This window comes from Egretta garzetta, unplaced genomic scaffold, assembly GCF_000687185.1.
Source record: "Egretta garzetta isolate BGI_Z169 unplaced genomic scaffold, ASM68718v1 scaffold768, whole genome shotgun sequence".
Classification (NCBI taxonomy): Eukaryota; Metazoa; Chordata; class Aves; order Pelecaniformes; family Ardeidae; genus Egretta; species Egretta garzetta.
This window is the reverse complement of record NW_009260594.1, coordinates 665644-689147: the sequence shown is the minus strand read 5'-3', so window position 1 is coordinate 689147 and position 23504 is coordinate 665644. Positions and strand designations below refer to the sequence as shown.

General features: G+C 36.2%; 1 protein-coding gene across 2 annotated transcripts in view; it reads left to right on the top strand.

Annotated features, from left to right (window-relative positions):
- Positions 1 to 356: 356 nt before the first annotated feature.
- The window catches only part of TUT4 (terminal uridylyl transferase 4), a 40093-nt gene continuing 16945 nt past the window's right edge, over positions 357 to 23504 (top strand). For both annotated transcript variants that reach the window (XM_035900185.1, XM_035900184.1), the window contains exons 1-17: positions 357 to 1032; positions 2766 to 2929; positions 5729 to 5845; positions 8010 to 8187; positions 11289 to 11377; positions 12566 to 12617; positions 13394 to 13463; positions 14445 to 14571; positions 15600 to 15719; positions 16102 to 16323; positions 16473 to 16647; positions 19164 to 19906; positions 20443 to 20593; positions 21176 to 21262; positions 22706 to 22809; positions 23168 to 23225; positions 23320 to 23423. In XM_035900185.1, coding sequence (XP_035756078.1) covers positions 471 to 1032; positions 2766 to 2929; positions 5729 to 5845; positions 8010 to 8187; positions 11289 to 11377; positions 12566 to 12617; positions 13394 to 13463; positions 14445 to 14571; positions 15600 to 15719; positions 16102 to 16323; positions 16473 to 16647; positions 19164 to 19906; positions 20443 to 20593; positions 21176 to 21262; positions 22706 to 22809; positions 23168 to 23225; positions 23320 to 23423 — 3123 coding nt within the window. In that variant the 5' untranslated portion in view covers positions 357 to 470. The remainder of the gene's footprint in view (positions 1033 to 2765; positions 2930 to 5728; positions 5846 to 8009; positions 8188 to 11288; positions 11378 to 12565; positions 12618 to 13393; positions 13464 to 14444; positions 14572 to 15599; positions 15720 to 16101; positions 16324 to 16472; positions 16648 to 19163; positions 19907 to 20442; positions 20594 to 21175; positions 21263 to 22705; positions 22810 to 23167; positions 23226 to 23319; positions 23424 to 23504) is intronic.

Genomic DNA, 23504 nt, shown 5'->3' with positions numbered 1-23504 from the left:
AGCTGCAGACATCTTGGTTCTTGGGGTTTTTTTCAGAAAGCCAAAAATAGGAAGGAAAGAAAAAAGCAAGCTGTTGGCAGTTTTATCACTGAGTGTTTTTACCATGTTCTGCCATTTTTCATCTCTTCATATCCCCATCTCTTTTAAATAGAAGTCAAGATGATAAAAATTTTCATGAGTTTTACTTTAATACAGAATGTATTATGAAAATGCACTTATGCCTGTGGGGGCAACATGCTTCCTGTAATAATATGTAGTTATGCTATTCTTTAGAAAGGTTTATTTTAATGTATTGTCCACCTAAAGCTTTGATATTTTTCCTTCAGTTTAAAAGTGTCTTATCATTGTTTCTTCAGTAGACAATCAGCTACGATCCTTGCCTGCACCGTGGATTTAAAATCAACTGCAAATTGCTGAAGAATTGCACTTCAAGTGGTCTCAAGAGGCAGGAGAAGCAGGTCTTCACTATAATGGAAGAGGCCAAGAGCTCAAAGAATGGAAATCATGACCCAAGGAAGTCTGTACGTCTTGTCTGTGAGGAAGGCAAAGCAGTCAAAGTTACAAATAATCAAAATTATAAACATAATAGAAATGACAAATCTGTGAAGGATGTTGGGAGAAGTTCTCCAAGTGGGAATAGCAGCAAAAAAAGTAAACAAAATGATGTTTGTTCTGAAAAACAAGGAGAAAATAAATCATGCAAAGTGAATAGTTGTATTCCTGGAACTAAAGATATGGGGTCAAATGTTCAGGATCGAAGTCATGGAAAAGCAAAAAAATTTTCTAATTTATCACCAGCAGTGGAAAACCTGAAGCAGACAAAAGCTCAATCAGTGGGAGAAAACTTTCCAGGCTCCCATGTTTCAGGGAATGGAGTCAGCATGGAAAGCTTAACAGCTACACAGAAAGGGAAACTGGTGTTGGAAAATCCACTGGGAGTTCATACTTTGAAGACTAGTGTTGATCAGACTGGTGATCCTGGTAAGACCGCTTCAGATCAAAGAAAAATGGAACATAAGCCTGATGACTTCAGTGAGTATTATTCAACACTGCTTTACTAAATTTTCTTCTGGTAAAATCGTCAACAATCTGAAATGGGCTTTGAAGCGTTTCTATTTGCATATTTTTTTCACATATAGCAAGTTGCTGATTGCATTTAGAGAGAACATACTATTAATACAAGCATATTACTTAGAGAATAAGAGATTATGATAATAGCTGTCCTTTTTTCTCATGCCTAAGACCTAAACATCTTGCAAGATACTTAGTGTTGGGGGGTTTCAGGCAATTTTGTGAATATAGTGTCTTGGGAGGGGGGAACCCTTCATAATATCATTGCCACTTAAGGAAGTGCCAGCTATTACTGCTTTTCAGAAAGATCAGGGGAAAAAATCTGCAAGAAAAGGTTTTTTTATAGGTAGGGGGAAAATATTTACCTTTTTTTCTGTGATGGTTGTACTCTTTTTGTTACTAAAAATGTTTAAAATATGTTTTGGCAGATGGTTTTTTGGTTTAGGGAACTCTGGAATGTGTACCACCCATCAGTGGTTACCCTTATGAGTCTTCAATTCTTACACATATGTTTCAATTTCAGAATTAAATACATGGATCAGGCTTTGTCTCACTTCAGGTTAACTCCTTAGTTCAAGACTTGTCACATTTTTTCAAAATGCATTTTTTTAAAATAAAAGTGCTGTTTTAAGACGGTGTGCCAGTGCAGACCTTCTATTTGAAGTGTTTCCCATTACTGCAACAGCTACAGCAGTTGCTTGTATGGAAATACTAGGAAAATATTAAAGTGCATATTTTTTTCGCTATCTTAATAAAATTTAACAGGAAAAACAAGTTGAAATGGCAGCATCCTGTGATCAGTCAGCTCTTTGTAGACCACTATTATGTACTGTAGGGACCATCTGTCACTGAGAAACCAGGACTTGAAAACTTGCTCAGTTTTGATTCCTAGCTAGTCTGGGGGCACAGATCTCATTTGAAAGGAAAGAAAAAAGAAAAAAACCCCAAACCAAATAACCCTCACTTTTGCTGATATAAAAACTACTGGAATAATTTAAGATGTAGATGTTTGTATGAATTAGTGGACTATGAACAATTCATAGGCATCTGGAGGAACTGGCCTTTTGGAATTGACCTGCATGTTTGTGAGTAGCATCATTCCAGAGCTCTGTGGTTGCTAGCTGTGGGCGGAAAGGTGTCACAGTGTTTTCAGATGTAACTCCAGCAGCTTTCTAAATGAGGAATTGAAATGCTTGATGACTGTAAGATCATTTGAGTTAATGTATTTAAGGCAGTTCTATGACTGTTTCCTTAACAATGTATTGTGTGTAAAAAAAAAAAAAAAAAAAAAAAAAAATTAAGCCTAATATTTCTTATTTCTGTTACAGTAGAGCATTGGGATCTCACATACTCTGTTCTGCATAACAGAAAAACCCCCTTTCTTGCCTTGAAGAGCTTAATAGCAACTGTGACGTTATGACTGAAACACAAAATGAATACCAATTTTTTTTCCTCTTTTTGATAGCACTCTTAGTGGCAGGCTAGTCTCTGAAGTCTCTCCAAAATACTGGTTAACATACTGGAAAGATTCTAACATCTAAGGTGATTTTGGCCAGCCTTTGGACAAAAAACGAGAATGTAGCTCTAATTTGTGTTCAGCTCCTTAGTGAGATGCTCTTAACTGCTCTGTACTCCTAACTTTCACTTTTCGTCTCCTTGAGTTACTCTGAAGAAAATTACTATTTCTTTCTCAGGTAAAATAAAGAATTCTGAATCAACTAAAGAACATACTTTGGAAGGTGATTATTTAGAAAACACTGCTGTTATTGATGAATCTAATCTGACAGCTGAACAGCAACTAGGATTGAAACAAGCTGAAGAACGCCTGGAAAGAGATTATATCTCCCGACTTGAAAAAGTAGGTTGAGTTATTTATCAGCTAAAAAGAAAATGGGTGTCTTCTTTCATTATCATCACCATATTTCTGGTTGGTTGGTATTTCTACTAGAGCCTGTTGCCTTTGAATCATTTCAGTGTTCTAAGATACTATCCCTAGTAGATGACTAGTCATTCATTGTGGCAGATGATATGGAATGGAAACATAGTGTTCCTTTTGTAGCTTTTGTAGAACTGTATTTTTTAATTCTGCAGACCTAAAGGTTTACACTTCCATTACTTACCTAAGATTTTCTGGAAAGTCTGGTTACCTGGAAACTCAGAATACAGGATCAAAAGGAACCTTGCGCTATCATCAGTATATTGGCCTTCCACCAGTCCGAGTCACCTATATTGAAGATGACTCCTTAAAAATGTTTGTCTAAACTGTTCTTGATATTCCCTCCAATGAAACAAATTTTGAAGTCAGTATAAGTAACCTGTTTTTTCTTAATGTCTGGTGTAAGGGTCTCTTGCAGTATTTTAATCCCTGATGTGTTGTCCCAAGAAAATAAACATGTTTATTACTTTTTTTTTCATCAACTTGCTACACATTTGAAGATCATTACCATTCCTGCAGTCTTACCTTCTTTAGACTCACCCTTTGTTCTTCAGTCTTAAGAGATTTTTTAGTTACTGATTCGATCTTGTTGCTTTTCTGTAGATACCCACCATGTAACTGGTATCCAAAATTGGACATGCAATTTCAGCTGAGGTCTTACATATAAAGAGGAAAGCTGACTTCATCTGTCTGAAATAAATAGCATTTGTGTTTAGGATCTCTGCTATTTTAGCAGCAGTAGAACGTTGGCTTGTAGTTGGGCCAGCAATGATCCCCATATCCTTTTCTTAAGAAATACCCAATCAGGTGTTCCCAGCCTTGTGGTTTTTGCAGTTGATAATACCTAAGGAGGGGTAATACTTTGCTTTGACATTATTTAATTGCAGCTTATTTATTCCATTTCTCTAATTTATTGTGATCACTGAATTTTTATCATCTTACATCTTCTGTAACCTCTCCCAACTTGGTATCTTCCGTGTTTGTAGTCAGTACACCCTCTATTGCATTTCCTAAGTCTTCAACAAAAATATGAATGTTTCTGACCCTAGAAGGACCCCTATTGAAAAATACTTGGCGCATGATTTTGGACTGGTGGTGAACCAGGCTCCTTTTGAGACTGATACTATGACAAGTGACAAAAACTTTGTAAAATTTAAGGTATGACATCTGCTGCTTCTTCTTCAAGCCTTATGATTTTATATTTAAAAAAGTAACCCTAAAATTGGTTTAGTGCAATTTGTTCATAGCTGATCAGTCTTACTAGGTATCTTGTAGAAAATGAGGATGAAGAGAATTAGTAATAAAAGCATAATGACCATGTTATTTTAAATTTATATTTACTCTGCAGTTGGAGGGTATTGGACCTTTTTTTTTTTTTTTTCCCCAAAAGCAAAAGATCAAACTTGGTAAGTGGAAAAACTTGCCTGAATTTAGCAGTGGTTTAGGTTTCCGTATAGTAAGTCAAATTTGTTTAACTGATCTATAGTCCACCTTAGTGTCTTAAAATGGTGTTCTCTGTTCATTCATTGTTATGTCACTGTTTAACATCTGGTGTTTTCAGTATACTTTTCGGTTTTAGTAAATATAGATGTATTAGAACTAGGATGAAAATGTAAAGTGGGTTTTTTTTCTCTCCCAGTTATAACTCATAGCGGTTATTGGAAACATGCTAATAAGTGTGGAGGAAAGCGAAGGCTTTTTGTTGGGGCCCTTTTGTCTTTGCAGTGAGCATATCAAAAGGTTTCCAGTCTCTGTAGCTGTGTTTTATTAGAGCAAGAAAATACAGTTGCAGGATGAGACAGATTGAAGTAGAGTGTTCATGAACTACCCCTCATCTTTGCAGAGCTGGTCCTTTCTGCCTTTTAGTCTAGTAGCTCTTGGTTTTGGTTTCCTGGCTAAATAAACTTCACAGTATCCCCTCTTGGACCGTAGGAAAATAGTGATTTCCTCCCCCCTACCCCATCGTCTCCTGAGGCTCAGCTGCTTCTTGCAGAGACTCTCAGGGGTCTCCCAGGTGACAGCTCTCTGTTTCTGTACTCCATCTCTCCCAGCCTATCTATAAAAAAAAAGCTTGTTCTGCATGTCTCTCCAGTTCTGAGCATCCCAAATTATTCATCAAAATGGAATAATCTTACCCCTTGTCAGAGGATCCCACCTTAGCCAGAGTATAGTCATTAGTACGTCAGAAACACATCTTCCACCTTGTTGGCCAGCCGCACCCTTTCTAGTAGAACAAAAAATGCAGTACTTGCACAGTACGCTGTGAATATGCTAGCCAAACAACAACACCATCTGTCATAACGTGTATAGTAGATAATATGATGAATACTTCCCATTTTCTCATTGGAGAAAGAAGGATAGATACTGAGATTTAATAAATCCATAGTTATTAAAAGCTTGAGCTGGGAAGGGCATGGCTTACTGGCCTTTAGGTCAGCCTTAAGAAGCATAAACTCTTCAGTCTTAATCTTGCCTCACTAAAATTTACTGAGAAGTGTAATATTCAAGTCAGCTCACTTCCTTTCCTTGCTTTCCCCACTTGTCATATGGGTAGAAATCCATTTCCACTGTGTTTTTTGAAGATTACTTAGTGTTTGCAAAGCACCTTGACATTACAAGTGTTAGGTAATTGTTAAATACAATTTATTATTCAAAGAATTGAGTTTTTCAGACACTATTGGCAGAAACATTTTCTTTTAATCTATGGCCTTTTTTCCTCAGCGCTCCCCAGAATACACCAACTGTCAGTATCTATGCAAGCTCTGCTTAGTTCACATTGAAAATATCCAGGGAGCTCACAAGCATATTAAAGAAAAACGTCATAAGAAAAATATAATGGTAAGTTAACAAATAAAATTTTGACTTTTTTTTTTTTTTTTCTTTTAAACAAAAAGATTTTTTTGTTATGTGGTATGTTTTCTTTGGTCATCTTCATTTAGGTGAAAGTTTGTGTGCTGAGCAGAGATCCACAGATTTCTGTTGCTCATTTGTTATTTGAGAGGAAGGGCTTGATGATTTATGCAGGCAGAGAGGAAAGAACGTTTTTAGTCATTGCTTCTGAATTAGTGTCTCTGAGTCATGGGCAGTTCTTCATACTTTTAGTAACAGAAGGCAAGGTACTTTAGGTGAGAAACATACTTAGTTTTTCTGTTTCTTCTAAAAATAGTGTCATTGGTAGCAAGACCTCCAGGGACTGGAGATAGGGTTGGGGATGTTGGGTTTTTCTGTTTCTGCTCTTTTGTCTAACTTGTGAGATTTTTATCTACATCCTTTCTGTGATGGGTAAGCAGCGGGGATAGTGTGTTTAGACTAAAAAAAAGAGAGTTAAAGTAAGGAGGGATTCAGTTCCCGAGTCACTTATCATCTACCTAGGTTTATGTATTTAATATGAAAAACAGTTCTAAGGTTTTCAAAGAGAAAAACAGTTTCCTTATCAGATACCATGGTGTTACTATTTGTTTTGCTTTAAAGAACTGTTATGTGCATGAAATCCAGTAAATGGCGCACTGATGTTCTTGCCAGCCCATTTTTGTAAATGCTGATGAAGAGCTACAAATTTCCAAGTATATAGGGTTTTGTGATTCAGATAGTTAAAATTACTCTTCCTACAATCACTCCCCAAAATGCAGTCAATTACTTACTCCTGTTCCCATGTATTTCTTACCATAGTTCTGTTTGTAATTAATGGTCTAATTCTATCATATATGCAAGCTGTCACCTGGAAAACTCTGAATGCCGTAAATCCATTACATCTCATAAAGTAAGGTTTTTGTGTAATGTTCAGTTACTATTTATAAAGGATTCTAGTTTTCTTGATGTCTGCTAAATTGCTTAATGGGGAAAAAAATTTAATAAAACGGCAACAAAACAGCCCCATGTTTGATAGGGAAACACTTTCATACCATGCTTTTCATCTGGGCATGGGCATAAGAATTGAGGAATTAGGTTTCTTTACCACTGAATGGAGATGCTAGAGGACTGGGAGAGGTTTCAGTTTTTAACACTTGTCTTCAAATAGCTTTATGTTGTGTGCCACAATACAGTGATAAGAGGTATGTAACTGTCTAAAAGTTACTTCATAAAATAACCTATTTACAGCTCTAACTATGAGATGCGTGACTATCAGATAAGCGTATAAGCAGCTGTGGCTTCCCCAGTCAAGAAAAACCCTGAAGTAGTGACATTAAAAAAGCCCAAAGCCCTTTAGAAATGCACATATTCTTTCTTATACTAGATTTGTTCAAACAAGAACAGAAGAGTTCAGAGATACAGCCTAGAACTAACCAAATGTTTTCATACTGGACTGTGTTTTCTTAGCGCATAATTATTTTCTGGTTAGTATTTATTTCTGTTGTCAGTCACAGATTTCGTTTAGTTGGTGAATTTGTGAAACAAGTGATTGTTGTACTTACTCCCAAATGACTTGATGCATCTGACATATTTCTTGCTGTTGGATTAAATTGATTGTAATTTGATGCACTAAAAATAGTACTTTCTGGCACCAGCTGTTTAGGCAGCAATGGGACTCAACTTACCAAAATTTCTTGGAGCTAGGAATACTTTCTGCCCCTGATACATTTCCTTCAAGTACAGTCCACTCTGAAGAAATCTGTGTGACTCTAGAAAAACTTTCTCAGCTCAGTTACTTTTATTATGTGGGAACAATTAGAGCTTTTCATTTCCTTGGATCAATTCTGTTTCAGAACTATCAGAAAATGTGGTTCAGGAATGTAACACAGCAGATTTCCTCCCCAGTTGCCAGCTGTGAAACAACATGTTCTCTTTTAAACGCTGAGCATCTAGTAATTTCTGTGAGCTGTGCTAGTGCATTTGCCAGTTAGGCCAGGCAGAGTTCCTACCTTTGAAAGTGTTTGGTCAGGACACCACATAAATAGAAGAACACAAACAACAAGCGGTACATTTTAATATCGTGTAATAGTATGAGATAACCTTTTTCTCTTAAAATGCCAGTTTTTACTTTTGTCATCCAACAATTATTCAGGAAAAACAAGAAGAAAATGAACTGCGTGCCCTCCCACCCCCCTCTTCTGCACAGTTGGCTGCTCTGAGTTTTACACTCATTGAGGCAGCAAATGAACAAGGCATATCAGATGATGACTTCAGAATTCGTCAAGAAATTGTAAACGAGATGGAGAAAATTATTCAGCAGCCCTTACCAGGTATTCATAGTATTCTCCATTTTCTTTAGGTGAAATGAAAATCTTTCTTTATTTTTACACAGATTTTGGTACCTTCATTAGTGGTGGATTAATGCATTTGGGGTTAAATTATCTTCATGTTACACAATATTAAAATATACAGATATTTTAATAGAGACTGACAGTTGCTTTAAAAGGAGCCAACACACCTACAAAATGAGGAAAATATGATTGTGCTTGTTTTTGCTTTTTTCTAGTATGTGTTTATTGAAGCTATTAGTCCTCTTTAAAGTGATGATTTCCAATGAAGATTGGCAATTTCTAGGGCACAAAATACTTCCTTCCTGGTTGTGTTTAAAGCCTCAGCCACTGAGGATCTCTCTCAGGTTCTAGTCCTATAAACCTTTCCACCTATATTTTACCTAGCATTACTGAATATCTGTGGCTGTTACAGTAGAGATTTTTTTTTTCCCAGGTGCACTTAATTGTGCAGGAAGGAAAAATGAGAAGGAGCTTGAAGTGTGTTTATTTTCCTACTGGTCCTTCAGTTTATAACATCTTTCAGGGCAGATAAAAGTTGGATGAGGCAATTTTTTTTAAAGCATAGTTTTAGGAAAAAAATATTAGACCTTACCTATGAGTGATTTTGGTAAGCATATGAGATATTTTCAGTGCTTAATTGTGATCTGAAATATCTGCAGGCACTGTTCAGTAACTGTTCATTGAAACAAGTCATTAAAATCAGTAAGGGTTAATGGTTTAACAGGTATTTCTTCTCATGTATATTTATGGCTAACTGGTCCTAAAATGAGGAGAGGCGTACTTCAAGATCAACTATAGTTTCCCAACGTCTCTGGAATTGTCTTAAATGGGTCAAAATATTACATTTACTTAACCATGTATAAATATCATACCTAATTTGCTTTTTTCTTGACTGAATGCTTTATGTTGATTAAAAAAAAAAGAATAACTTAGCAAAAAATGTCTGAGTAAGTTAAATGCTTAGTCTTGGGTGTTTTTTGCTTCAGTGGGTCAATAAAGTTCAGTGCATTAATGGGAGTTCATAAAAATTGTCTGGATAAGTTGAATGGTACTCTCTCCCTCCTCCCCCTTCGGAAGTAGAGTATGTTACTTCAATAGGACATGTTAAACATTCAAATCCAATTTATGTAACTGTTGGAATATGCAATAATATAAACAATAATCCTTGACATCTGCTTTTTTGCATTGATTTCTCATCATCTCCTATAGTTAATACACTGGGAGTTTGAGAGTTGATTTTTGGAGCTACAGTAATGTTGACATTATGTTAACAGTGTTTTACGGTGAATCTGAACAGAAGAAAGTATTAATCTCATTGACAAAAAATAAGTTTTCAAACTTTTTATTTAATCTATATTGAAATTGGGTTGATATGCTATACTGTCCTTTTACTTTAGAAATACCTTTGCTCTGTAAAAATAGAGTAGTAAAGATTTTTGTTTGCTGCAGGATAATAGCTTTAGTTTTGGGAACTATATTAAATATAAGCTTAAACTAAGGTGCCACATAGAATGGGGACTTGTGGGGGTAGAGGTTTCCTAATCTCTTTGCTCTGTAATATTGGCATATGTGGCTTCTAGTGCAAACTTCTGTTCTGACACGGTTGAGTTTTCCACTGACAGTATGTTAGCATAAGACAAAACAAAGGAAATTACTACTTTTACATAAATACTCACGAAAATTACTGTGTTAGCATTACTTGGCTGGCTGACTTGTTTGGACTGATGGGCTGATGTGGAGGTGTAGCAGTACTGGAGCGGCAGTCTGTAGTAGTAAATGACAAATTAGTTGTTCCCCTTTTCAAAGCCCACTATGTGAATGTGTTTTCCTAAGTTGTAAATGAGGAAAAAATTGATTCATGCACAGTGTAGAAAACATGGGATGTTCTGGCACATCTCTTGATCTGGCATTAGAACTATGCAAAAATTCTTATTGGAATGAAAACCCATTGGAAATACTGCAATGTAGTACTATTTATTTATTTATTTACCATACAGAAATCCATTTTGAGAGGGCTAAGAGTTTCTAAGTAGTGAAAAATAAAGAAAGGTTTGTTTGAAGCTGTTATGTATAGGATTTATTTTTCTCTTTAGACAATTACTTTGAGAGAGTTTGGTCAGAACACAGCTAAATGTACTAAGAAAAAATACAAGAAAAACCCTCTTCACTGTGAGGCTCATTGAACACTGGCACAGGTTGCCTAGAGAGATTGTGGATGCTCCATCCTTGGAGATTTTCAAAACCCAACTGGACACAGTTCTGGGCAACCTGCTCTAGGTGACCCTGCTTGAGCAGGGTGTTGGGTTTGGAAGGGAAGAGAATAGTCTCAATTTTCAGCTGACATAAATATGTCGGAGCCCTAATATATATTACAGGAAAGTTTTCATCTACAAAAATTACATCATGAAGTACGATAAATTATTGTTTATGGAATGGAATGACATTTCTCATATTATTACTGAATAGTTACTTTCTAATTAGTTTAGATCTGTTGCACATCTTTGCCGGTAAGGAACTGTATTAACTGTAAAAACACTAAATGGATACTGTACTTTCTGTCTTGGATTTTAAGGAAATTACATTTTATATGCATGCTTCATAATGAATTGTGCATAGGAACTTGCTAATGTAATTAACAGATTATAGCACACAAAAACTTTTTGTGACTAAAGTGTATGAGGCAACAAAAAAATTTTATAATTGGCTAGCTGCTGCAGTGAAATCAAGCTGTAGTTAACAAAAGCTGTTAAATAAAATCCTGCACTGAGATGGTGACAGTTACTACTATTTTGTATTTAATTCTATATTAAGAATAAACAAAACTAAAGTGGCATTGCAAAACTTTAAAACAGATGGAAAAATTTTTGACATTTGGTAATTATGCTATTTGAATTATCCTGTTTCCTGTGATGCTGTGTTATGGAAATTACTAGCCTTCACAGGAGTGAGAAAGTGGTTCAATATTCATTAATCTGGGAGTACCACTTGGGAGGTACAGTATCTAAAGCAGGGTATGTGCCATCCATTAAGGAATAATTTATTTACTAGCTGTTAAATAATGATGTTTCTCTCTCTTCCAGACTGTTCACTGAGAATGTATGGCTCCTGTTTAACTAGATTCGCTTTTAAGACCAGCGATGTTAATATTGATATCAAATTTCCCCCTAAGGTGTGTAGATATTATCTTGTATTAACTAAGACTGTTTTTCAAATTAAGGCTGTCAACATTTATTTCTGCTCCACTGCCTTCATCTTCTGTTGGGGCATACGGTGTTCGAATAGCACAAACCAAAATCTTCCATTTGGTGTCAGGTTTGCTATGAATCCAGTGGATAAAGTTTTCATTGCTTTCGTTGCTAATTCTGTTTTTCTGGACAGTCTTATGCTAGCCTTTTTTTAAATTTTTGAGTAAGCATTGAAGCAATATGAAAATAGTTGGCTCTGGGTAAGTGTGCATTTATGTGCTCATGATTCAGACAGTAAAATCTTGTAGGTCTGCATTCCTCCTCTTCCCCTTTTAAAGGTGGAGCTAGAAGTGACAATTTTCCTTTTATGTTTTAATCACTTGCAAGTAAATGTCACATCCCAGTTTACAGTTCGGTGTGGTACAAAATTCATGCGGAGCAGTATAACTTGCCTTTAAACATTGAAGTTGTTGGTTCATATTTAGCATGTGATACTAGCAGCATGAGAACATTAGAGGCACAACTGCTGAACTTGCTCGCTCTTTGCTGTATGTGTTACAGTGGAATTCAAGATAAGTGTTTTGGTTACATACTTACACATCGTATTTTGAAATGATACTGCAGCTAGGAAGCAAAGTGAGCCCTTTTTCAAACAGTTGCATGTGGAGTGTACCATGTCACACTTTCATAAAGGAGGTGCTAATTTATAGCTTTTCTTTAACTGTTTCACCTTATCTTTGAAACACTGCTTGAGTTCTGGGGAGAAAAGAAGACACATTTTAAAATTATAACCTTTAAAAACCCTTGGGAAAGTACTGACATTAAATTCTTTATTGTTGTGTGTTTCTAGTGACAGACATTGACATTGAAATTGTTGAATATATGGCAAGTATTTTGTTTTAACTTTATAGAGTCTGTTAATATGGAACTAGAACAGAAGTATTAACCAAAAAAGCTCTAGGCTAAAAGAAAGATGGCTAATACGTTTACTAGTACCTGTTTTCATGATGCGGACAGATACAGTTAATTTTTTCATTAATATTGATACATGATTTCACTTCTGTGAAAGAACATGCTGTTACTAGTTGTGCAACTGAAGTAGTTTTAAACAAAGTGTAGAATAAAATAGGTTAGTCCGAGTAATACAACCTGCTCTACTTCTGTCATTATAGATGAGTCAACCAGATGTTCTGATACAGGTACTTGAAATCTTGAAGAACAGTGGTGAGTTTTAGTTGCTTCTCCTTTCTGTTTAATTAACATTCCATTGGCTGTTCAGTTGGTTTTATGCTTAGTTTTTCTGTAAACTTACTTTGGTTGAAAATAACTTTTGGATCTGAGCTGTTTTTATGAATGTGATTTTTATGAATACCAGTGCTTGTGTAAGTCAGAGATGAGAACCTGCAGCAGGAGAACGGCAGCCCAGGTAGTCCAGTTCAGATTGCCAGAATTCATGGTAATAGTGTTAGATGCTGGGTCAAAAAGTATTTAACTTTGTAGGAGAAATACTAAATGGTAAACCCAAACCCCACTTTCCACTTGCATAGGAACATCAGTGAGAACAACTACCAAACTTCTGAAACTTGTAGCCTCCTTGTTCTGTTAGGAAGTCATCTAGCCCTGTCGTCTGCACATCTTGAACCAAGTGACACAAGTAGCAGGAAATTTGATAGGTCAGCTTCATAAGTAGTTCTCAAGCTATCCTGATGGTTTGTCAGAGATTTAACCTTCTGTCTTTCAAATGTTGTGAAGACAAAAAAGTTCTAGAAGAGCTACCAACCCAGTTTCCTGACAAGGGTTTTATTTTTTTTTTTCTGCTGGCTGTGTGAGACGGGTGGTGAGCATCAGAAGTAACCAGAAAATACTGCTTACTGGTTAGCTATGCAGCACTTAATTTGAGTTGTCCTGTAAAAATACAGTATAAATGTAATAATTTTAAAGGCAATATTGGGAAAACTGTAAAATACTTTAATACGTAATGGTTTTTTTTCCTTGCTTAGCTGTCTACTCGGATGTGGAGTCAGATTTCCATGCCAAAGTTCCTGTTGTCTTTTGCAAAGATGTTAAAAGGTACATGTCATTGATAAGGATTTTTAATGAGATACTGATACCTACTATGCTTGTTCATAGCAACTGCTTGCCTGCACTCCTGGCAAGAAGTATTACTGTAACATTTAGCTAACATGCATGTTAAAGGGGAATTGCTCATACATGAAAATACAGTCTAAAAAGAAAGCTTAGCTTTGTTTTTGTGCCTCATAGAGCTCATTAGTTCTAAGAGTCTGAAAATACCGGTTCTACTTTAGTTAAATAGGGGAAAAGTGGAGTGGGTTTCAGTTGATATTTAAAATTTCTGTCAGCAGTTTAATCCAAGGCTTTAAAAACATTTTATAAGATACATACTACCAGTAAGGACAATTTCAGTCAATTCGTAAGAAGTAGCAACCTCCAAAATGAAATGTGGTTGCTGTGTGATGTCCATATTGCTTTGACTGGCTAGAGGTATGTGACTGAAACTCTGGGGAAGTAAATGCAACAGAGGTGGGTGTATCTTTTTGTGTGTTTGTAGATTATGCAAATGCCTTGCGAGTACCAAGAGAATAGAAATAATTATTCTGAGAAGCAAACTGAAAGTTTTTAGAGCAGCTGTTTTGTGAACTTACCAACTCTTAATAAGCAGTAAGGCCTGGGGTATTTATTTATTTATTTATTTGTTTGTTTTATTTGGTGTAAGACATACATAGAGTTTCAGTTGTGTTAAAATTGCACAATTAAGTAATGGCAGAATTTAGAGCAAATTCTTAATGCTGTTTTATATTTTTAGCTGTAATGAACCTCTGTAAATTGTAGATCCAACTGATGAGTTAGTAGTAAAGAAAATGTGATCATGTTCTGTAGCTTTTGTTTAAAAAGTTCAGGTTCTTACATAGGAGTCACTGGTGCATATTTTTATTATGGTGGATGTGATGCCCCACCTCCCTGCTGCCCCAAGCGTCATTTATATACAGAAGGCAATAACTCATTTTCTCTGTTTTACATTTGTAATTACAGTGGTTTGACATGTAAAGTAAGTGCTAGAAATGATGTGGCTTGCCTTACAACTGACCTACTGGCTGCACTTGGTAAACTGGAGCCTGTCCTTATTCCCTTGGTTTTGGCTTTCCGCTACTGGGCTAGAGTAAGTTTATAAATATTGAGGATCATTAAATACGTTTATTTCCTCTTTTTAAGTACTGCATACAATGTAATGTGTAATACACCATGAATATGTTTGTAGAAAAGAACTTCGTGCCACTGGTTCACCTCTTACCTTAACAGGCCAGAATGAGATGGAAGATTTTGGTGTGAAACTGTAAATATATATGAAGCTTCCACTATTCTGTTAGCAAGCTATTACACTAGTTCCTTAAAACTAGTTAACTGATCCTTGAAATCAAGCTCAACAGAGCAATTGGGTCTTGCAAACTTTCTGCTATTCAGGTCACATTTTAAAAAGTTAAATTTACTCAAAACAGGGTCTGTTGTCATACCTTGCTGTACTTCTTACAGATGCCCACATTGATCACAGGAACCAAGTTATAATGTTCACAGCCAGCATTTAACTGTCTTGTAATTCTGTCCTGGAATTGCTGCCAGGCCATACTTGACTTACAATGTCTTGGCTTTATTGAAAAATCAGTTGCGTGGTATTATTATTGTTCCTTGATTTAACAAGTTTTTTTTACAAAAATTCCTGGTTTGCAACATATAAGTAGCAGCAATAGAAACTACAAAGAACTGTTCCAAGACTGTTTATTAGGTATGCAGCAGTATTAACATCTCTCTTGAGTTCCCATCGAAGAGATCAGTATCAGATTACAGCCAGATGCGTAGAATCCCCATCTCCATATGTGAGATACTGCACAATTACAAATACCTGACAGTTGACTGAAACTCTAGATAGGAACACAAATGTGTCCTGCAATCACAAAATGTGATGAAAGTGAAGAGAATAACATATAATAAAGTAGTATAACTTAAGGCACTGTTCAAATTGCTATAATTTGCATACTGTCTGTACGTAGCATGGCATGACGACTGCAGTTTCTGAGATAAAGGATTTTCTGTTTCATTGTAGTATGTGTATCACATTAATATTCTTTTATAATAGATTTTAAATTAAATGCTGCTGTTACATCATAAAAGTAACGATTTGTTCTCTTACAGCTCTGTCACATTGACTGTCAGGCTGAAGGTGGGATTCCCTCATATTCCTTTGCCTTAATGGTGATATTTTTTCTTCAGCAAAGAAAACCACGTATTTTACCATCCTATTTGGGCAATTGGGTAAGTGTTTCGGTAATATAGTAACCTTACTGTTAAATTGTTGATGTTATTTCTGTGTTCTGCAAGGTCATAAAATGTGTGGAATTTGATTGCCTAGGAAATTTGTGAATAAAATGCTTTGGTACTTAATCCTCGCACAGTTGATGCCTGATGATTCTGATGACTTAAAAAAAGGCAGCTGCTATAGCCTGTGCAATTGTGTCATGCTGTATTTTGGAGAAAAGGCAAATATTTTCTTCTTTAATTCTCGGAATTTATTCTCTGACATCAGTTATTCTTGAGGGGAATAAATATCACAATTGTCAGTGTTACCTTTGGTGAAAACTCTTTGTTGTGTGTATTATATAGAATCTTGTTTCAGAGCTACTTTAATTGGTTTTAGATTGAAGGCTTTGATTCAAAGAGGCCAGATGACCACCAGCTGAAAGGTATAGAAGAAGAGGAGTTTGTACGGTGGGAGTACAAACCACCAACAAATGGTGCAGCAAAGAACTCAGTTGGAGCGGAAAGTAAAACTAAAGTTGAACAACAAAAAGGTGGTGGTAAAAAGGTAACAAGCTCGGAAGTGGACAACCAAAGTAATGCAAAAGAGAAACACGGCAATGTAAGTCATGGCTTTATTTCATTGGAAACCATATACTATCTCTTATCACTGTTTTTTATCTTTAAACATCAATATTGGATGGAACCAGGAAAAAAATGGGAATTTGCATTTCTTACTGCAGTTGAGCATTCTTCTCCAATGTGTTTCAGTCTGTCTTAGCATTCAGAACCCCTCACCAAGTTTCACTGGGGCAACTGTGGTTAGAACTGTTGAAGTTTTACACACTGGAATTCGCTTTGGAGGAGTATGTCATCAGCATACGGGTACAAGAACTCTTAACCAGAGAGAATAAAAACTGGCCTAAAAGGCGAATAGCCATTGAAGGTAGGATAATACACTTTTCTAGTTCTCTAGTCATTGTGCATTATTGTCTTTATTTACCTAATACTTACAGGTCTGTTACAAGAAGTCTGGACAATAAACTAAATCAACAGTTCAAGGAGAAAATAAATTGGGTTTTGTATATTTTGTCAGCTATTTAGTCTGTTTAAAGAAAAATTTTCTGTTTAGTACTACTTTTTGTAGCTCTGGTCCTTGAAGTACAAGGTGTACATTTGTCTCACTGTTTCTTACCATTCTGTTCTTATCTCTGTTTCATTCTTTCTATAAGCTATTGCTTATTCCTTTTTAATGATTCTGGTATCATGAATTTGCCTCACCTCTAGCTGCATTTCCAAAAACCACAGTGTGTTTTAAGTGTTACCAGCTATCTGTTTGTTTCTCTGACTGTAACGCAGACAGAGCAGAGAGGTTAGCTCTCATCAGAGTGAACTGGAGTAAACCCATTGGCATGGTTTACCCCCAGCCAGCAACTAAGCACCATGCAGCCACTTGCTTCTTCCCCATCAGTGGGATGGGGAAGAGAATCCAAAGAGTCAAAGTGAGACAACTCATGAGTTGAGATAAAGACAGTTTAACAGGTAAAGCAAAAGTTGCAACTGCAAGCAAAGTGAACCAAGGGATTAATTCACTGCTTCCCATCAACAGGCAGGTGTTCAGCCGTCTCCAGAAAAGCAGGGCTCCATCACATGTAAAGGGTACTTGGGAAGGTAAAATGTCATCCTTCCTTCTTCTTCCCCCAGCTTTATATGCTGAGCATGACGCCATATGGTATGGAACATCCCTTTGGTCAGTTGGGGTCAGCTGTCCTGGCTGTGCCCTCTCCCAGCTTCTTGTGCCCTCTCCGGCTACTCACTGGTGGGGTGGGGTGGGGTGAGGAGCAGAAAAGGCCTTGACTTTGTGTAAGCGCTGCTCAGCAGTGACTAAAACATTCCTGTATTATCAACGCTGTTTTCAGTACAAATCCAAAACACAGCCCCATCCTGTCTACTATGATCCCAAGCCCAGCCAAAACCAGCACCCATCAAAGTAACCTCCCTCCCGCCCCCTGCCACGCCCCGTTGTTCCTTTCACTGTTGGTAGTATTTCCATACTGTGAAACTGAATGGCATGTTATAGGCTATGCTTCAGGGCCTGAACATCCTGCTAAAGGGAGTGCTTTTTTCAGGGAGTGAGACCATATGAATTTGATACATACCTTGCATTATATATGTTGGGGAGAGGAAGAAAGATAATTATTTTGTCTATTACTTCTTTATAACTGGAAGACATCTTTATTCTGTTCCTCAACTCAGAAAAATGCATAAACAGTACTTAACAGGGAAAGTCACAGAGCAACGTATGGCATTCTGAATTTGCCTTAATAATAGAGAAATTGGGTATTTGAGGAAGGTTAAGAAACCATTTAAGGTGATGTTTTCATAAAAGCAATAATAATTAATTTTGGACACTTTCTAGAGATATTGATGAAGTAGCTTTTCTGTCAAAGAGAATCATAAAGACAGAGAATGAGTTGCTAAAGGTATATTCAATGATGGGTCAGTAAGAATAATGAGAAAGAAAAGTAAAAAGGAGAAAAACAAGCAATGAGTTGTTGAGGCACATGTTGAGTACCGGGTCTTGAGATCACTCCTGTGGCTTTAATTTAATTTCCCGGTTCTTCAGTCACTTTTAGCTAGAGAGTTTTAAAACTAAGAGTAGTGTTTATTCACCATGTGGGAAACTAAAACCTGTAAGATGAAAGGGCAAATTATTGAGGAAGAAACAGGAAATAATTTCAAAAACGAGGTTGCATTCTAGTTCTAATACCTGCTATTGTTGGTCTTTTTGTGTTGTTTTTGTTTGTTTTATAGTTTTTGTTTTTCATTTTTGCTTTTGTGTTTTTTTTTTTTTTTTTAATGTTAAATTTGTAACTGAAATTCTGAAGTAACAGAATCTCAGTTTGGTACTATCTTCCCAGGCAAACTTATAGCAAATATGCAAGTGCTCTTTTTACTTGGAAAACATGTTTGGTCTAGAAATCGCTAGGAAGGACTAAGAATGAAACCTGGTGAGATTGGTTCATATAATCCTTTATAACCTTAATGTAACACTTAGAAATTAATTTCTTAAGGGAAATGCAAATCCTTCTTCAGTGAAGGGAAAAAGTTCAGGCAGGCCTACATTCATTTTGCCTTTGTATGTTTATTTTCATTTCTACTTTAGATAAATTGACCTTAATATAATTGTACAATATACCTGTGGTTTTCTTTTTAAATAACACTATTTAGAGTGGTTTGTGATAGCCAGCCATTCATGGCCAGACGTGTGTTGTGTTTTGTATGGAAGAAGTCCAAAGAACCTTGTGGGCCCTACGTTCTCTTAAGGATATCCAAATACAATTCTGGATTATATTATAAGAATCTGTTTTTAACTGCCATATCATAACTTACATATTTCAGCTGCTTTAGTGAAATGTAGAAATTAAAGATTACTAATTAAACTGTTCTTTTTCTTCCTAGATCCTTTTGCACTAAAGAGGAATGTTGCACGAAGTCTAAATAGCCAGATGGTATTTGAGTACATCCTGGAGCGATTTAGGACAGCGTATAAATATTTTGCATGTCCACAAAGTAAAGATGGGATTAAATCCAAGCCAGACACCAAGAAAAAAGAAAAAGGGAGAATGAATAATAAGAAATCCACAAGATCTGAAGAGCCTGTAGCCAATTGTTGCCTTCCACAAGGGGAAAAACTTGTAGATAAACAAAATACAGGAAGTGGATGTAACATACCAGATAATGAACTTGAATGTAATGAAGCGGTAGAAGCTGTAGCCAAAAGATGTACTTCCAAGACCATAGACTCTTTGCTACTTTCAACATTGGACTCTAGTTATGATGAAGACAAAGAAGAAGCTTTATCCCTTATTTCTAATGAATGCTGTGAAGTAAAGCAAAAATCACTTAAAGAGAGGGATGATTTAGAAATTTCAGTTTGTATAACTGAAGGTGAGCTAAGCCACCATTGTAACTGCAGTGAGCATCAGCCCTATGACACAAATTCTAGTAATGAATTTTCTGATGCTGAAAGTAGACAGAGTTTGGTAACAGAGTCTTCTCAGAAGAATAACTGCACTGGCACACCAGCTACCTCGCCCAACTGCAAAGTAATGGTGGAAGCTCATGATCTCAAAGATGAAGGCAGACTCTCTACAGAAGAAATGCATTATGTGTTTGATAAGTTTATTTTGACTTCAGGAAAGGTAAGCCATGTACTTAAGCAGTGCTGGTCATGTACTTAAGCAGTGCTGGTCATATATCAGTGGGCTGTTACTTTTGAGTCACTAAAACTAAGGGTGAATGGATGATAGAATTCTCTCGGTGATTGTTTCAGTCTCTGTTATGAATGGTAGCTCTAGCCTTTTTAGAGTACCTGTTATTCAGAACTGGAAAACACCAAACATGTATGCCATTTGGACAAGATGGTCTGTTGCCCCCATCTTATGCAAAGCTTTCTGATTTCCGCAAAAAAAAATATCCTGGGTTTTGTTTTTTAGTTGTTTTGTGAGGGTTTTTTTAACTAATTCCTCTCCTACGTGCTTGTAGAATTTCCAGGTGCTGTTATGTACTGTGAGAACTAAATGCAGCCTGTTGAGAGGCATTTTTCTGTTCTTTGTAGAGACTCTGTTGCTGCTCAGATGTTAAATGGTCTTGGTTGCATGACTTACATGGAAATGGTAGGTTGAACTATCTCAAAAGTAAAATTGCATTTGTGCACTTTTTTCTTTCCCTCCAAAAGCCACCAACTATAGTATGCAGCATCTGCAAACGGGATGGACATTCCAAAAATGACTGCCCAGAGGATTTCAAGAAAATTGATCTGAAACCACTACCACCGATGACAGACAGATTTCGGGAAATACTTGATATAGTGTGTAAAAGATGTTTTGGTAAGTTGGAAAAGTATTTGTACTCCACTGTAAACTGTGAACTGTAATCTGGAAAAAATAAAAACTGTAGGGATAAATGTCTTATTCCAGTAAATTCAGAGGGAAGAAGCTCTTTCAGGTACCCTAGGCTACAAATTCACCAATATTTTTATTTTCATATAACCCACGGTATATCAAATTCTTACAACAGATTTGAGAAGCTAATACTGTGCAGGATATTTCACTGCGTTTGTAAAAAGTTACTAGTGTTCCCAGAAATTAGGCTCTGGGCAAAGCTAGTTTTTGTGTTTGTCAAATTCTATGGCTTGTTTTGGAAAAAGCCCCTTTTGGGTGCTGTGGTGGGTTAACCTTGGCTGGATGCCAGGTGCTCACCAAGGCACTCTGTGTTTGAATAACTGGAGAAAAATCAGACATCTGAAATAAAATCCTAACAACTCTAATGATACCATAAAAAACAAAAACATATTCAAGGAAAGTAAATGTAATAACAACAAAGGTATCCAATACTTTTAATTAGCTGAAGAAGACTTTTGAGGTAGCTGAACATCACATCTGACTGTGTTTTAACTTGTTTTTACTTAGATGAATTATCCCCTCCTTTATCTGAGCAACAAAACAGAGAACAAATTCTGGCAAGTTTGGAAAGATTTATTCGAAAGGAGTATAATGGTATGTAACAGTAGGTAGTGATTCTTGATAATGCGTTCTTCATTCATGCTGTCCAGAACATGAAGATGTCATTTGTCTCATTATTGCTTGTTTTCCTTGCTTAAAGCAATGGCATCTCTTCTCCTTCTGTTATGTTAAACTATCTTCCAGACTTGTAAACTGAACATCCCTCAATGCTGTTCCATGGAAATGTCCCTGAAGTGGAGGAAGAGCTGCAAGACTAATAATACAGATACAGGGCTATTGCAGTCAGGACTAAAAGGAAGTTTTAATGGGCCCTGGCCAGCTGGGTTTAGTGTTACCTGGGTCGTGGGCCAAGTAGTTTTGTTGTCTAGTCACCAGTGTTTAAGTATCTTAGAATTCCTAATGAGTTCTTTATCTTCACATCCCTTTTATAAAAAAGGCAAAAGTATCTTACTACAGTAATGGAAGTCAAGGCACAGAGATGCAAAGTGATTTTTTTGTAGGTGTTGTAAAATAGTTCTAGAGCCAGGTACCAAACCCAGGTCTCCTGAATTCTAGTCCATTGCTTTACACAGAAGGCCATCCGTTCTGCTGTAGCTGGCCTGTGATCAAGGAACTGTGAATTGCACTTCCATCCACTGGCTGTGCCCTCCACTTGCTGGCAGCAGCTGAGGATTGAGACCTGTTACAGAACCTTGAAAGACTTAAGATTTCCGATTCTGTTAAAGGTTAGGAAAAAGCTGTGAATAGGTGTTATATATATTTACCTAGTATTGATTTCAGTTGAACAGATAAATGTATTCTTTTCAGTTAGGAAGAAATTGCTTCCTCTCAGTTACATGATTTTGCTTTCCTTTACAAGAGTGAAAATACATTGTAATATTGTGTTTCAAACAAAAATGTAAACAAAACAATGGGGAAAGAATGTTCCATAAAGTACATTAATTTTATTGCTTGTTTCTTCTTGAACAGTATGTTATAGTTACAGAAACTTACTGATTGACCAAATTTACCTAGTCACAGGAAAAATACGCAGCCCAGATAAAGTATGAGTGGAATCAGAAATATGCCTTGGACTACCTTAAGAGTAGCTCTGTCTTATCTGTGGGGTAAAGCTTTACTAGTGACTGGGTTTGCACATTATTTTGATTTATTTAAAACAGGAAAGTGCAGTCACATACCACAAAACATTGCACCACATTTAGAGATGCCATTTAACGATTATAGTAACTCTGTTGCATACCTCACTTATAAAAATTACATGGGCTTTATCCTGCCTTACTTTCTATAAATAATTTTTAAAGTATTGTGCTTCCTCCTTTATCAAAGGTGAAGTCTTAGATGTGACATTGTAAGCTCTCTCTTAAAGCTCATTTTTTATGAGCACCTGCATGTCTCAGTTAAGCAATATTCCATAGTAATCACTTACCATTCAACTGTAAAAGAATTTGTCTTTTTTTGGTCTACTCTTTTGATCAGACAAAGCCAGACTTTGCTTGTTTGGCTCTTCAAAGAATGGATTTGGATTTCGGGACAGTGATCTAGATATCTGCATGACATTGGAAGGCCATGAAAATGCAGAGGTAAGAGTTCTGAAATTGAGAAAATTTACTATTTTAAATTCAAGAATTCTTTAATGTTTTTAAAGATTTCTGTACACAGAAAAGGTAGGATTTTACTAGTAGCACATTGGCTTGTTGCACTCTGCACAACTGAAGCAAGATACAGCCTATTAAACCTTTAATGCCCTATGGACACACATGTAGTGTCCACATAGAGAATATGAGTCACCAGTTTATGTAAATTCATATGCCTGCTTATTGCTTACTTCTTTTTGTACATAGGCTTTTCCTCTATGAAATATATGTTTCATAGTAAATGTGCTTGTTTGTATAGGATCCATATTTTAACATCTGAAGCTGTGGTATTTGTTTTTCCTAGAAATTAAACTGTAAAGAAATAATAGAAGGTTTGGCAAAAGTTCTTAAGAAGCATCCAGGTAGGTGTTTTAAAGTATTATTTGTTTTGTATTTACATTTACTATATATGTAGTTAATGGAAATGTTTTATGTACTAAAGTGTTGCTTCCCCAGGTTTGAGAAACATCTTGCCTATAACAACAGCCAAAGTGCCTATAGTAAAATTTGAACACAGACGAAGTGGCTTGGAAGGGGATATCAGTTTATACAATACACTGGTAAGCATCTGTTTGTGTTTGGTTTTGTGTTCAAAGAAGGCTTTTTAATTCATTGTAACTCAAATAATCATTTGAGGGAAT